The 15,018-nt window shown below is 48.1% G+C and overlaps 1 protein-coding gene across 2 annotated transcripts; it reads left to right on the top strand.

Moving 5' to 3' along the window:
- The first annotated feature begins 223 nt into the window (after positions 1–223).
- On the top strand, positions 224–5,437 carry CCK (cholecystokinin). 2 transcript variants are annotated; one of them, XM_090283051.1, is made up of 4 exons: positions 224–334; positions 456–500; positions 1,377–1,592; positions 5,038–5,437. In XM_090283051.1, the coding sequence occupies exons 3-4, from the start codon at positions 1,379–1,381 to the stop codon at positions 5,169–5,171; spliced, it is 348 nt and encodes a 115-aa protein (XP_090139177.1). In that variant the 5' UTR covers positions 224–334; positions 456–500; positions 1,377–1,378; the 3' UTR covers positions 5,172–5,437. The 2 variants fall into 2 exon arrangements, with proteins under 2 accessions (XP_090139177.1, XP_090139176.1); XM_090283050.1 differs by lacking the exon at positions 456–500 and having other exon boundaries at positions 228–334.
- The last annotated feature ends 9,581 nt before the right edge of the window (positions 5,438–15,018 follow it).

Here is a 15,018-nt window from a genome sequence, read left to right as displayed (position 1 = left end):
CAGGACAGAATTGGGGGAGGAAGCTTCCCAGGACAGAGAGGGAGCTGGGCATTGGACGCCGGACACCGGCCGGGGAGGGGATAGCCTGATGTCACTGGCCACAGTCCCCTCTCTTCCAGGAGCCACTTCAATTCCTTGTCGCCCCAGCAGCCGCCCCCTGAGCACGTGTTGCTGTGGGTCTGCGTCAGCGCTGGGCAAATAGATGACTGGCCGGCAGCGCCAGGCGGGGCTATTTAAGACGCAGCCTCCGGCTTGTTCCCCCTGAACTTGGCTCAGCTCCCCGGCTGCTCCGGTAGAACTGCCACGCCAGCGGCATCGACATTGTACTCCGAAGGTAGGTTCCCCCGCCCTGCGCTCTGCGCTCTGCGCTCTCCCGCGGGGAAGCCATGGGTCAAGGTCCTTGAAGAATGCGGTGCCTCATTTTATTTTTCTGTTCTCTATATCTTCTTTCCAAGGACTCGAAAGACATCTCTTACACTCAGAAATACCAGTGAGAGCTGGTGTGTGCGTGTGCGTGTGTGTGTGCGTGGTACAGCTTTGTTCTTATGCATGCGACGCTGGGATGTATTTGCTGGGATTAGTTTGCACAGTGGGATTGATTTGCTAGATGTTACACAGAGGTGCCGTGTACTTTACAGTCTTTTCAAATAAACTACCAAGAGGTTTTGAGATTAAGTTCACCTTCTATTCTTTGAGGAGAGGTTCTAAAGTGCTCGCGGTTCTAAAGTGCATGGAGCTTTGCTAACCACCGAGAATTGAGCCCATTATTTCTGACTTTCCCCCCCAAATCCTGCCTGTGCTTTGCGTGGTGGTTTATTGCCCATTCCCGCGTACATCCTGGAGAAACTATGTAAATATGGCTTTTACTTTTCACTCCCACATTTTAAGCCGGGCTTCTCTTTTCCCACCATTTGTTTTCCTATAGAAAGCTTCTTAGATCTCTGGGAAGGCGCCGCTACCTTTCTTCAAAGGTCCATTTCTCCCACCCAGTCTTCCCTTTAGGAAATTTCTACACTGTTTTAATCTTTTTCTTCGGCAATTAGGAGAGAGACGCTCTACGAACATTTCCTCAAACTAAAGGAAAGCACAAGACATTCCTGATGCTAAACGGGGCAGAAGACAGGATCTCTACCCCCAGGAACCGGGTGTGGTTTACTCAAAATACAAGCAGGGTGCGTCCCTGCTGCGGGTCCCGTGGCCACCGGACTCCGGTCTGCGCTTAGCCAGACCTGCTGCTTGCACCTGCCTGGCCGGTCTGGAGTCCCCGCGGGTCTGGACTGAGCTCCCTTCTCCATACCCGGGTGCCCCGACCCTCTGCGAGAGAACACAGGTATCTCACCTTTTCATTCACAGCGGCTCCCCTTTGCTCTCCGCAGCTATGAACAGCGGCGTGTGCCTGTGCGTGCTGATGGCTGCCCTGGCGGCGGGCGCCCTGGCGCAGCCGGTGCCCCTGGCGGACCCCGAGGGCCCGGGGGCACAGCGGGACGAGGAGGCGCCCCGGAGGCAACTGAGGGCAGTGCAGAGACTGGACAGCGAGCCCCGAGCGCAACTGGGCGCGCTGCTGGCCAGATACATCCAGCCGGCGCGGAAAGGTAGGGATGTCGGATGTCGCGTCCCTATCCCTTACTTCTGCCCCTGCGCGGGGCTCCCAATCCTGACTCTCTAGCGTCTGGCTGGTGGAGGTGGGTAAACCCTCGGGAGGAAACACGGGCAACACTTTAAACCGAAAGGTTTTTCACTTTTTTTTCCTCGAGTTATACTGCCCCAGGCAGGGCGGCTTCCTGGGTGCCTGTGGTAGCAAACCGAGAGCGAGTGTGGAGGACTTATTAGTAAGGGAAACCTTTTAAAATAGCTTTCTTTAAACGACTTTTTGGCACCGTGTTGCTGTTAAAGTGCTTCATCATGTTATGGAGACATTAAAAAATAATCCCTGAACAAATTACTGACTCACAGAGGGCTCACGGATGCACCACATACTCTTCAGTAAACGCAAAGGAACCAGGGGCCACCCGGACACTGATACTTGGAAACCCTCCAGCACGAAGTGATCAGTGAATGCCGAGAATGCTTGGTACTGACCACAACACTTTAAAAAGATGTGACAATGTGTCAATTTTCGCAGAAGTCTGTAACAGGAGGAAAGAGTTCGTAGCAGTTTTGAGTTCGTGGCAGCAATTGAACATCATTACCCAACAAGAGCCGTGTTGGTGAGTTTGCTCTTGGAGAGCTGCTCCCCACGGCAACAGCAGGATCAAAGCCTTTCTCTAGGAATAAGGTGAGCCCACAGCTCACTGGCTGAGAGGCTTACAGACAGCCCTGTCCCTTTCCTGGGCCGGACTGCCTCCTCCGTAAAGAGGGGAAGAGGCTAGAGTTCCAGTCTTGGTGTGTCTCAAGGGGAGGCTCATCCCTGTCTAGGGTCCTAAGGAATAGTGACTGGGACTGGGGCAGGTTTTTTCCTATCTGCTTTGTCCACAGTGAGTGACCCTGATGGCGAATGCGCCATTCTGTGCGGCAGTGCACCACACTGGAGCAGTACAGCTAGAAGTAAAAAAAAAAAAAAAACCCACAGCAAATGCTGCTGGGAGTAGCGGGGCCGGGCCTTCTTCCCACGAGGCTCACTGAACCCACTGGTGTGCCCAGGGCCTGGATCTGAACAGGGGCTCCTGGCTTGATTAGACAGGGGGGAAACACTGCTGGCCTCCCCAGAGTCTCCTATGGTTTCCTGTGAAGGTGAGATGGGGACATTTTCTAGCAGGTGATTTCAGAAGGAAAGAACAGATGATTTGTTGTATTTCTTTCTCTCTTTGGGAAAGTGTTCCAACTATCTTCTGTTTTACTTCCCTGCCCATTAAATTGAAAGGGGTGGAAATACCAATCAGAGAAAGTCCAAGAACTTTTGAGGTGCCTAGTGATTGTCGGCTGAAAGTTATTTAAATCTGTCCTCAGATGTGGGTGGAATTTCAGCCAGGCCAGGCCAAAGTATCCTCGGCTTTTTCACTGAGCCATCATCTGGAACCTTCTCCCCTCCTTCAGGAAAGGTCTACAAGAAACAGTTGTGGGAAGGAATGTAGCCACCAAGCTATTTCCCTAGAACTGAAACTTGACAATGGCTTTATACCGCACATCTTAGCTGGAATCATACTCTTCTATTTGACAAATATGAACCAAGAGTAAATATTTACCCACAGAAATACTATACGGTTTGTTTGACTCTTTGACCTGTTTATAGATCATATCAGATTTTTTAACTTAACTGTAGTATTTATGATGCTTAAAGATTCCAAATGAGATAAGGCACTCTGTGCAGTGCTCAAGAGTTTGGCATTAGAAGTTGTTGGCAGAACTTTCAACGGTCTGAGGAGAAGCCGTTGCCTTGGGGTGGGGGGTTTGCGTAGGGCACACCTGTCCCACAACCAGCAAAGCCCCCACACTACCTTTATCATCTGTCTCTCTTCAACGACAGCCCTGCACAGTGTGGAAGCTGGGCTTCTACGAGAGTGTGACCTACACGAGGCTGCACACCGAGGACCGGGGACGGGTGTATAACAAATGCAGCTTCCACGGCTGAGCACAGCGCCCCCACCAGTGAGCTTACAGCAGAGCGGACGTTGTCCCTCCGTCCTTCCATCCTTCCATTAGCTGGAACTTGGGGCTTCACCTTGCCCTTGGTGTGGGCATTTGCCATCACCTGGCAGAAGGATGGCTCATAATATAGGTCCATGGCACTGTGCAGATAACGGGGTCTGCAGGTTTTGCTGAATATTATGACTAGTAGGTCACCCGAAAGGGGCTGCTTTTCCTCTGCACAGGCTGGAGGTATCTGCACAGGCCTGGAATGTGCTGGGTGGACTCTTAGTCCCGGGTGGGAAGGGATTGGGGGTGGGGGTTGGGAAGGAAGGCTGGGGACATGGCTGTGTATCGATGTTGCTGGTCTTTAATTTAGCTGACTTGATTCGGTTATCTCGGGGTTGCTGCCTCCTCAGTGCCATTTATCAACAAATAAGCCATTGTCTGACTCTGTGTGGCCTGTGGACAGGAGTGGGCAAGGGCAGCCTCAGACCAGCGTCACACACAGTGGGAACACAGTGGCTCCCAATGCAGTGGCAACCGCTGAGCGGCCCTTCGTCCCTCTACCCTGGGAGCCCCCTAGGCTTCGCCCATTGAGGTCTCTGGGACTTTTCTTGCTCCTTGGTTTGCACAAGAGAAGGCTTTATCCGGAGAGTCTACCCAGGAGGCCAGTGTCTGTGATCTCCAGGCTAGGACTGTGTCACACGCTTCAGAAGAAACCATCTCTTTGCTGTCCCTGCTCACTCAATGTGATTACTCATGGGGACACAATGAGAATCATCCTGTTCCTCGGAACTTAACTCCACCCCCAAGGGCCCATTTCAGGTTCCGTTATTGCATTTTGGTGAAAATGACCGAATTCAATTCCCTCTTTATTACTTCTCTGCCCACCCTCCTTTGGATGTTACTGACGTGTTGAGGTTTGGATCAGACCGTGTGCCTTTTCCTTAGTAACATTTTTTAAAAAGAAGGCAGTTTTCAAATTAATAATTTTTAAATAGTACTTATCTAGCCATAGGACTTGATTCCTTTTTTTTTTTTTTTAACCATTCCAACATCAAAATATTGTCATCACATTACCTTAACAAGAGTCAGGTGCACTCAGGGATGGTTCTAGGGAGAACAACAGAAATGAGTGAGTACTGGGAAGTCCTTGGTGGGCTTCTTTTGAGGGTCAGCTACATGAGGGGAAACACCTCTAGCAGGGGAAAACCTAGGCAGGTCCCAGCTGGGAAAGGCTGGGGTCAACAAATCCACCAAATCCTTACAGATCCAGAACCACACCGATGACGCATAAGCCCTACCCTCTGTCCAGTTACGCAGACGTGGGCCCTTTTCTTTTTGTAGATTCTGGCGCAGCCCATCTGATTCTCCTGATAGCCTGGCTCATTTCTTTGCTCTCCTTTACCAATCAAACCGGTGATGTTCTAGTTATAACGGCCCCGTTTCCTTCCTCTCTGCCCCTGGCAGCTCCTTCTGGCCGAATGTCCCTGATCAAGAACCCGCAGAACCGAGACCCCAGATACAACGCAGGCAACCAGGACTACATGGGCTGGATGGACTTTGGCCGGCGCAGCGTCGAGGAGTATGAGTATCCCTCCTAGGGCCCCGGCCCTTGTCAGCGGTGCAGGAAGCACCCTCCTGACTCCCAGGAGGCCGAAAAACAAAACAATCACACTCATAACTTATTGTCTCTGAAGTTTGACATTTTCGGTGTCCATTTATTAAGTTCTCGATGTGAAAAATCTGTAAGATTGTCTGGCGCAGCCGCGCACCTCAGCAGAATCGTACGAATGGAAGACACACGTCTCCCTCATCCGTGACGCCTGGTCCTAGTGTTGCTATGCTATTAAAGTGATTTCATGCCACATCCGTGTTCCCCGTGTCTGCTGAGGGCAGAGGGCGCCATGGCCAAACAGGACAACCAGCCCTGTTGGGAGCGAGCACCCATTCGTTTGGGTAAAGCCCAGAGTGGCAGCTTGAGATGGAGCCACATTAGCATGCGTGGGAATTTGTGGTGGCTCCATGGGGACCCTGATGGAGCCCACCGGGCAGGGGTGGGAGGGAGCCTGCTCCCTAATCCTCACTCAACACCACCACTGAATTCAGGATGTTCTGTTCTGATCTCTATGCCACTTGGTGACACAGGGACCAGGAAATGGGACATTTATTCTGGCTCTTTGTCGGTCCCTTCTCAGGGGACATGTCAGGCTTCTGCAGCTAAGCTGAGCAAGTCTTGCAGCCGCGCCTAGAGCTGGGCTGTGCTTTAACGGAGCCTGGGGAAAGCAGAGATTCCCCTCTCCTCCCTGCCCCCTCTCCTCTCTCCCACCCCTCACCCTGCTCGCTCCTCTCCACACCCTCCCCCTCCCCCACTTTGCCCGCTGCCCCTCTTGAATCCTTCCAGCTTGCAGGACCTCCACCCAGGCCACCTCCTCCTGTTCTGGTTATTGGCATCCTTGGCTCTGCCAGTTAAGGTTGCTCTACACATTCCTTTTTGTTGATCCACTGGAATCTATAATATGAAAATTTTTTTTTTAAAGCAACAGCTATCATTTTAGCCCAACACACACCTTCCCCTACCCCCACTCCCAGTTTCTAGATCATAAACTTGCCTAAAACCACACAATGAATTAGTGTTGGGACCTGCAGCTCTCTCAGGAATTAGCTCCTTGCCAGGCTGAGACATGACAGTTGCCTGGGGGTCCCTGCACTTGCTGATCCCTCTGAATCTCTGGCTTAAGAGGCCAGGCCTGCCTGACCAGTGACGGCTCACGTCTCACTGTGGCCGGTGGCCAGAGGGTGGACAGGATTCACTTTCCCAAGATCTGCTTCATCTAAACCTGACTCACCACCTCTCCTCTAGAGCAAAGGGACCTTTACACAATGCACCCTGACCTATGGCATCCAAAGGCACCCAAGAGCATCTTTGTTCTCAGGTTCAGCAGGTCTCAGGTAAAAGGAAAGAGAGGATGGGAAAAAAATGCGATGTTCATTCCTTTCACAAACAACACAAAACCACCGTTTTCTCCCTTGTCTCGGGTTTGAAGAGACAAAGGAAAAGAATCTCGAGCACTTAGCTAGATTTCCAGCTTGAGATGGAGCTGCATTCGCATGTATTATTTTTTTTTCCAGCAGCTTCAAATTATTGCTGGTCCTGAAGATAATTAAATGAGAAGTCACGCCCAAAGAGAAAAAATATCACCTTGCTAATTTCCTCTGGGCTCTGGTATCTGCCTCCTGTTTTGAGTTGTGTTCTGCCAGAGAACCAGGATCAGGGGCTCCCAGATGAGGGAGAGACTACCCCAGATCCCCCACTGTGCCCAAGGCTCTCACTGGACAGACCTCTCCCCACAGCCTCATCATCACTCCCACCTCTCTGACCTTTCCTCTTACCACCACCCCTCACCACCTCCTTATACTCCAGCCTCATTGCCTTCCTGGAAAACACTAAATTCACTCCTACCTCAGGGCCTTTGCACCTGCTTTCCCCTCTGCCTGGCTCACCTGTCCTCCAAAAAGCATGACTGGACCTGTCAGCTTCTTCAGCTCCAACATTACCTGCTCAGGGACTGTCCTGCTCATCACGTCTGAAAAAGTTCCTCAATTGCTCTGTGTCCTTTTCCTTGCTTTGCTTTTCTTCTCATACTTATCATCACTTGGAATTACATTCTTTACCTATTAATTATTGGTTCTGTCTCACCCAGTAGGATGTCAGCTCTGTTGGGCATAGATTTTTGTCTGTTTTGTTTATCACTATATTTCCAACGTCTACCACAGTACTCGGGACCTACATAGTACTCAAAAATTATTTGTTTAATTAATTAATCAATTAGTAAGGAAAAAAATATTCCTGGATCCCTGCTGCTAGGTTACAGATCAGTTTTAGAAGCAGTTTAATCAAACGATTTGTTTTGAAAGTCAGAGACGTAAAACAGGCTCAGTGACACCTCCCTGTCCTTGCAAGACAGGCATAAGGGTGAGCAATTGGAAAAACGGGCCATGCGCACATGTGCACACACACACGTGGCTGATAGCATTCACACCATTCATGGAGTGTGCCGGTATACTTCCAACACACACACACACACACACACACACACACACACACAGCCAGCCCCTCCACCCCTTCTTTTTGCTGCAGTTAAAATCCATAAATAGAGTGATCTCAAAGAAGGAAAAAGAAGAGTGTTGGTGGTTTTGTTGCCTTTCTCAGAAGATCAAAGAAGTGGAAACAATCTCAGTGTTTCACCGTGAAGGGACTGTTAGAGATGCGTGGACATCTAGTTGTTAAACTGGTCAGCAGTTATTTAATGGGTATAAGGATGGGGTAGGAATGTGGAAAAGGACTATGACCCATGTAAAGTATAAAGGTCCTCTGGTTACATTAAGCCTATTTATTTTTAAAGATAGTCATGTAAGGGTCAAAGGATAGTAGGTATTTCTCTTCCTCTTCTCCAAATTTCCAGGACTTTTCTCCCCGGATGATTCTGACAATCACTAAAGCTTGTCACCCGTGTAGACGCCCATGGTGTCCGCTGTTTCACCCTCTTTGGCTCCCTCTCACTAGGGCCATTAAGCTTCCCGAAGATGCCACTTCTGCTGGTGGGGAGAAGAGTATTCCACCTGCTGTCCCCACCCCCAGGTTCAGGCCCAGTGTCTAGAGAGGCCATGAGGTCGGCTGCTGGGGTGGAACCAGGACATTACCCTTCTGTCTGAAGGTCTGTTGCTATGAATTCTCTTCTTTTTCCCTGATCTGAGAATGTCTTTGTTTCACCTTCATTCCTAAAGGATTGTAAAGGTTGAATATCACAGTTCTTTTCTTTTGTGCTTTAAAAGTACTATACCACTTCCTGTGACCTCCATGGTTTCTGATGAGAAATCTGCAGTCATTCAAATCATTGTTCCCTAGTAGATAATGTTATTTTTTTTTCTATAGCTGCTTTCAAGATATTTTCTTTGTCTTTAGCTTTCGGTAGTTTGATTATAATGTGTTCGGGAGTGGATTTCTTTCATTGTATGCTTTGGGATCTGTTTTCCTTTTGGAATCTATAAGTTGACATCTTTCACCAAACTTGGAAAATTTCCAGTCATTATTTCTTCAAATATTTTTTCAGCATCACACTCTTCTCTCCTGAATTCTGATGACATGAATGTTAGACCTTTGGCTGTTGTCCCCCATGTTCTTGTTCAGATAGAAATGGATAATTTCTATTTATCTATCTTCTAGTTTACTGAGTCTTTCTCTGCCATTTCCATTCCGATAATAAGCCCATCTAGTGAGTTTCTTAGTATCATTTTTGTATTTCTCAGTTCCAAAATTTCCATATTTCTATTTCTTTGCTAAGATTCTCTAGTTAACATTTGTTTCAAGGATGTTTGCAGTCGCTTATTTGAGTGCTCTTGTAATAGCTGCTTTAAAGCCTTTGATAATTCTAACATCTATGAAACCTCATCATTAGTGTCTATTAGTTGTCTTTCCAAGAAAAATTGAGATTTTCGTGGTTCTTTGTATACACAGCAATTTTGGATTGTATCCTGGACAATTTGAATATTACATCACGAGACTCTGGATCTTGTGTGAATCTTATGAAAGATGTTGATATTTTTGTTTAGCAGGTGATCAACTTGGTTGGGTTCAGTCTGCAAGTTCCAACCTACCTTCTCTGGGCTGTGGTTCCAATGACAGTTCTGTTTTCTTTCTTTCTTCCTTCCTTCCTTCCTTCCTTCCTTCCTTCCTTCCTTCCTTCCTTCCTTCCTTCCTTCCTTCCTTCCTTCTTTCTTTCTTTCTTTCTTTCTTTCTTTCTTTCTTTCTTTCTTTCTTTCTTTCTTTCTTTCTTTCTTTCTTCTTTCTTTCTTTCTTCTCCCTCCCTGCCTCCATTCCTTCCTTCCTTCCTTCCTTCTTTCCTGTCTTTTTCTTCTTTCCTTCTTTTCTTTCTTTTGACAATTCAGTTTTCAGAGACTTATACTGCTTGTTGTTTCCATTTCATTTAACGCCATTTTGTTATAACATTGATGAGAAAAAAATCAATTCCCAGCAGGGTCCACTGTCTATACAGAGTTGCACATTCTACCCACACCTGTGTGAGTTTTCTACAGGTACTTGGATTTTCTTCCACATCCCAAAGATGTGCACGTTAGGTGAACATGCATGTCTGAATTGTCCCCATCTGAGTGAGGGTGGGTATGGGTTTGCATGGCCCTGGGATGGGAGGACATCCTGTTCAGGGCGGGTTCCTGCCTTGGGCCTGGAGATGCTGGGACAGACTCCAGCCACCCAAGACTGTATTGGAATAACCAGGTTGGAAATCAATCATCTTACTTGTTTTCACTAGTCTTTCTTAAATGTATGTAGAGCTAACATTTCTTTCAATGCTTAATATTAGGAGTGTTTTGGGCCTCTACGTATTTAGAATTTTGGCGATATGCGTGAGACCAGAAATCTGCTGTAGGAACTAACTCTTGCACATGTTAACTGGCGTAGGGTCAAACTGCTTTCTCTACGCATTGTTTGCTTGAAGTTGTCGTTTCTGGACCCAATCAACAATGTTAAGTGAGGACTTGCTGCACCTGAAGCTACGACAGGTTATATGCAAAGGCTGGGAGAGAGCAGAGCCGCAGAGCTGGCTGAATTAAGGGGCAGGCCAGCCAGACAGCCGCCCAGGGCGCGTCTCTGAGTGACAGCTAATCACCGCTGTAGCAAATTAGAACCCAGGTGTTAGTACAGTTCTTCTTAGTAGCTTATCTAACCGGAGAAGTGGAAGTTGGTTCCACCTTACAGAAGACAACAATGCCCTCAAGTGGACGGCTTGTAGAAAACTGCTCCTTTGGGTCCCAGCTGCACGCACATCAGGCTCTGTGGGGTTCAGGCTCATTTCTCCTTGCCGGCCTGCTGGTTATCCAAACCAATCAGCTGAAACTTTAAAATCAGAAAACTAAGGGCATGGGACTGTCATCTAAGAATGGGTGGGTTCTGTTATTATCTTAATCTTGAAACTTTTGTATGGCTGCCACAAGGCCCCAGGCTGGAAAATCACCATGAAACTGAAGGGAAAAAGACAACTGACAAGATAAGTGTCTTCTGCAGAACTGAAACCAAGAAAAAAAATGACATGTATTTGAAGACAACTTGGTAACTATGGTTACCTCTAATTAGTGAACACTGGATGCTTTCCCGATTTGAGTGGAGAAAAATTAGAAGGAAAAACAATTCCAAATAAGCAAAAATGTTAAGTTCTATTGAGTGCATGTAATCTTGTGTTTTGAACTGAAAGAATGAGATATAGCAAATTAGTTTCTCCCCACCTCACCTTCACCTTCACCTTCACCTGCATAATGAGGACCCATAAACCGAAACTGGGAATGAAGGAGGTCTCCTTGAAGGAGGTGACATAAGAGACCAGGGTGCAGGGGACAGGAGGTTCATTGCAGAAACAAACTGATGCCGGTGTCCTAGCTATGGCTGAATTAGGGTGAACTGTAATATTGATATCCAGTATTCATTTGAAGCAAGTGTGTAAGTGTTTAATATGGAAAACGTTCTGTTCAGTTATGAAACAAAACAACAAAATTGAATGTCAGTGTGAGTCTCTGTTAAATATTGTATGCACACTTAAAATTTTTTTTTTTTTATTTACTTGCTTTTAGGGAGAGGGGAAGGGAGGAAGGAAGAGAAGGAGAGAAACATTGCAACCCAGGCATGTGCCCTGACTGGGAATTGAACCAGCGACCTTTTGGTTCAATCTGAGCCACACCACCCAGACTCTATGCACACTTTCAATGAATAACATGCACTCTTTTCATAATTCTTTTATTTTCCCCATGTATGGCTGTTCTTTTATTTTTGAGATGTAACTTCATGTCTGTTGAATGTGATTTAAAAATTGGTCTTTGATTTTGTATTTCTTTAAATTTAATTTCTCCTGTAATTCATTGTGATTTTATAAAAATACTGGCCCATGACGGATTGCTTCAAAACAAACCAACCAACCAATCCTTCCCCACAGAAAGCTGAGAATTCCCAGGGCTTGGCTGGCTTTTGGCAGCTGGCTAGGCCCCCTCTTTGACCCTGTGTAGTCCTGCTGGTCAGGACTCCAGCCTTGACAGGGCAGCCTCAGAGGGGGACCAGAGCCTGGATCTCTCACCTAAGGGGGGTGGAGGTACCTTCCCACCAGTTCCTGAGTCAGGCAACTCATTTATTTGCTGAGCTGCTTCCATAGTTTCTGCAGAACTTGAGTCAGCAACTCAGAACAGCTGAGCACACAAGGCAATTGCTTCTCTGGTCACAGGTGAGTAGTTTAAGGATGGTGGAGGCTCCCGGTGGCTGAAGTCAGGCAACCAGGAGAGTTGAGGGCTTCATGTTGTCACTGCTATATTGAGCCTCAGTGTCACGGGTGACCCACAGAGGGCCCAGCCAGGACTAAGGGTTTATCTATTGGGGGGCTTAGCAGAACACACACCTCTGTGTTTTCTCTTCTGAAAAGATGTCCCTAAACTTTGGCCTGCCACTTGTGACTCACCTGCGCCCGCAATCCCCCAGTGCTGCTGCCGCCTGGCCCTAGCAGACCCTGCTGAATTCTGCCCCGCCCTGCTCGGGGTGGCCCCAGCTTCCTGTCCTGCTCCCTTTCTCTGGGTCTGCTCCCAGGCCCTGCTAAGCCTCGGTGCCGCTGGTCTAAGCTCAAGGGCCTGCTTTCCCTCTCTGGTTTTAAGTGCTTTGGGAACTTCAGAGCAGAGTTAGCCCAAACCGTGGGCATTCAGCAGGGTGAGGGATTGAGTACCGCTGAGCAGACACCGCCCCCAGCCCTGCACTCCATCTGTGGGCTGTGGCCATGCGGGGCTTGGGGGAGACCCTGGCTGAGGATTAGAGTAAGGTGGAGTGATATCTACAACTCACTTTCAAACATCCCTCCATCTGCTTCAAATTAGAGCCTGTTATCCAGTCTTCCTAAAATATTCCCTATCTAAATCAAGTCTTGACAGAGAAGGAAAACTCTGACTCCAAAAAACCTCCGCTGCCTTGCGGCATACCTCTTCAGGGGAAAGGCTAAGGGAGTAAACCCCGACAGAAAATCCGGAGCCGGAGTCCCTAAGGCCGTTTGACGTTGTAGTCAACACCGGCAACTCCTGCGGCGCACCTGAAGCCAAGCTGTATTGACTCCGTCTTTCCCTTGGATCCTTCAGCTGCGAAGAGAGGGGGGGGGTCTGCTGCATGGGCAACAGCAGACCCTCCATATCACCCTGCCCAGGCTCTGTAGCTTCAGCTTCACTGGAGAGGACACTCCAGCGTCATCGCAAGATGTCGATTCAACACGGGAGGAGACAGATACCGTGTCACTCCCGAGTCGGACTGCACAGCCATTCTCGGCGGTGCAGATAGACTCTTGGGAAGCTACACCATCGTCTCTCGAGACGGACGGCTGCCGACGACGACGACGACGACGACTTTCAAACATCTCTGGAGAAAGCAAAGAGTAAAGATTGTTTTTGCAAGGAAGAGGCCTTAAAAGGATGTGGATTGATTTGCACAGATGGGAACACTCTAGGAGAGAATCTGTTTTGTAAACTATGTTCTACTGTCTGTGGTCTCCTCATTTTAGGCTCAATTTCTTCACTTACACGCCGAGCCTGCGCGCATGCTGCCGCCTGGCCGGGAGGGCCTTCATCGAGTTCACCTGGTGGACTCCGACCACGCTAATGACTCCCCGCCATGTCTCTGTTGGGCACAGCCACCTGCCTGAATTGCTTTCCCAGGGGAAACTAACTAGGCCCGGTGATTCTAGGCTTCGATCTTCAGGGCGGGTTCCTTCAGGTTTTCTGCTGTCTCTAAGTGCCCTCTACTGGCTACAGAAAGTAAATTCTCCCAGGACAGGATGTTTTCCAGCCATGAGCCCACATGACCGAACTTAATTTTCTGTTTTTCTAAATCTCGACTTAATCCCTATTGTGCGCTCCCAGGAAATTCAGATAATTCAGAAGAACTTTCCGCTCCCACCAGCGTCCCCCCAGGTGGCACTATGTCCCGGCGCCCGCACGCGTGTGAGCGGTGGGGGAGACATGTGCCCACTTTCTTTGTCCTGTTGGAAAGGCCCCCCGGGCATACCTGTGTCTCTGCTCCTAAGCAACGTTTGGCAGTGAGTCCCACATCTGTCTGGGGCCAGACACGTGCTGCCATTTCTACGCTCCCTGCCCCGTGCGGTCACTGCCCCGTGTTGGGGGTGAGGAGCTGGCATCTCCACTTTCTCCGCCTCTCCCCCCCGCCATGTGAAACTAGCTCATTTGTCCTTGGATCCCCAGATCCACTTGCCACTTCTTCCAAGACCTGCACTCGACCCTGGAACGGGGAAGGTGAAGGCTCTTATACCAGTGGTGGGTCGGGACCCTCTCCAGCTCCCCCCATTCACGTGCCAGCTTGGGGAAACTGTTTGGCCCGGGGAAGGGAGGACAGGAGGCAATCAATAAAAAGAAAAACTGGGTTGGTAGGTTTCATTCCAAATCTTTTTTTTTTTTTTTTGTAGGGTAAAGTTAATTTTTTAAATTAACTTTATTGAGGTAACACTGGTTAATAATAACATTGTATAAATTTCAGGTGTACATTATAATTTGATATACTTATACTTTATTATGGGATCACCATCCAAAGTCTAGTTTTTGGTCTTATATAGAAGCATATACTCAGCTTTTTCTTTCCTCGTAATTAAAAACCAATAATTTGACATCCTTGCTTCCTGGTCCCACCAACAGCTTCTTGACAACTTCCCCTCGGGCCGCGGCGCCCTCTGGTGGAGCTCCCCGGGCGGGGCGGGGCTTGGATATAAAGGAAGAAATTCAAGAACAAGGAGAAATCAAACCACCGCCAGCAGCCTGCTGCCACAGTACGGGGCAAAAGGATGCAGTTCTTTTTATAGTTTACCAAACATACAGTATAGGGTGCTCCCACATTCTGGGGGTGTCTTTCCACACATCTTCCTTAAAAAAAAAAAACTTATTTGCTTTTCCCAGAAACTTCTGAAAGTGACTTAGTGTCAGATGTCACACCCCTTTATCTTAATCCTTTAATTAGTATCTCCTAGGAAATAGAACATGCTTTCACATAGTCACAGTACAATGACTGAATTCAGGAAACTTAATATTGATACAATATTTAAAAATATATCCTCAATATTCACATTTCTGTGATTGCCCCCAAACAGTCTTGAATAGCATCTTTGCCAAATTCAGGATCATGAATTGCATTACTTGTTTTGCCTTTGTCTTTTATTCCAGAACTGTTTCTTGGTGTTTCATGACATTGACATCTGTAAAGGGAACAAGTGCATTGTTTTATAAAATGTCCCCTAATTTGGGTTTGTCAATTTATCAACCTCAGGATTCAGGTTCTGCATTTTTGGCAGAACAGCACAGAGGTGATGGCCTTCTCAGGCCATCACCCCTGAGGAGGCAGCTGGCATCATTTGT

This window comes from Furipterus horrens, unplaced genomic scaffold (assembly GCF_987537825.1).
Source record: "Furipterus horrens unplaced genomic scaffold, mFurHor1.1.pri manual_scaffold_7, whole genome shotgun sequence".
In the NCBI taxonomy this organism is placed as follows: Eukaryota; Metazoa; Chordata; class Mammalia; order Chiroptera; family Furipteridae; genus Furipterus; species Furipterus horrens.
The sequence above is the reverse complement of the archived record's forward strand: the minus strand, read 5'-3'. Positions and strand labels throughout refer to the sequence as shown.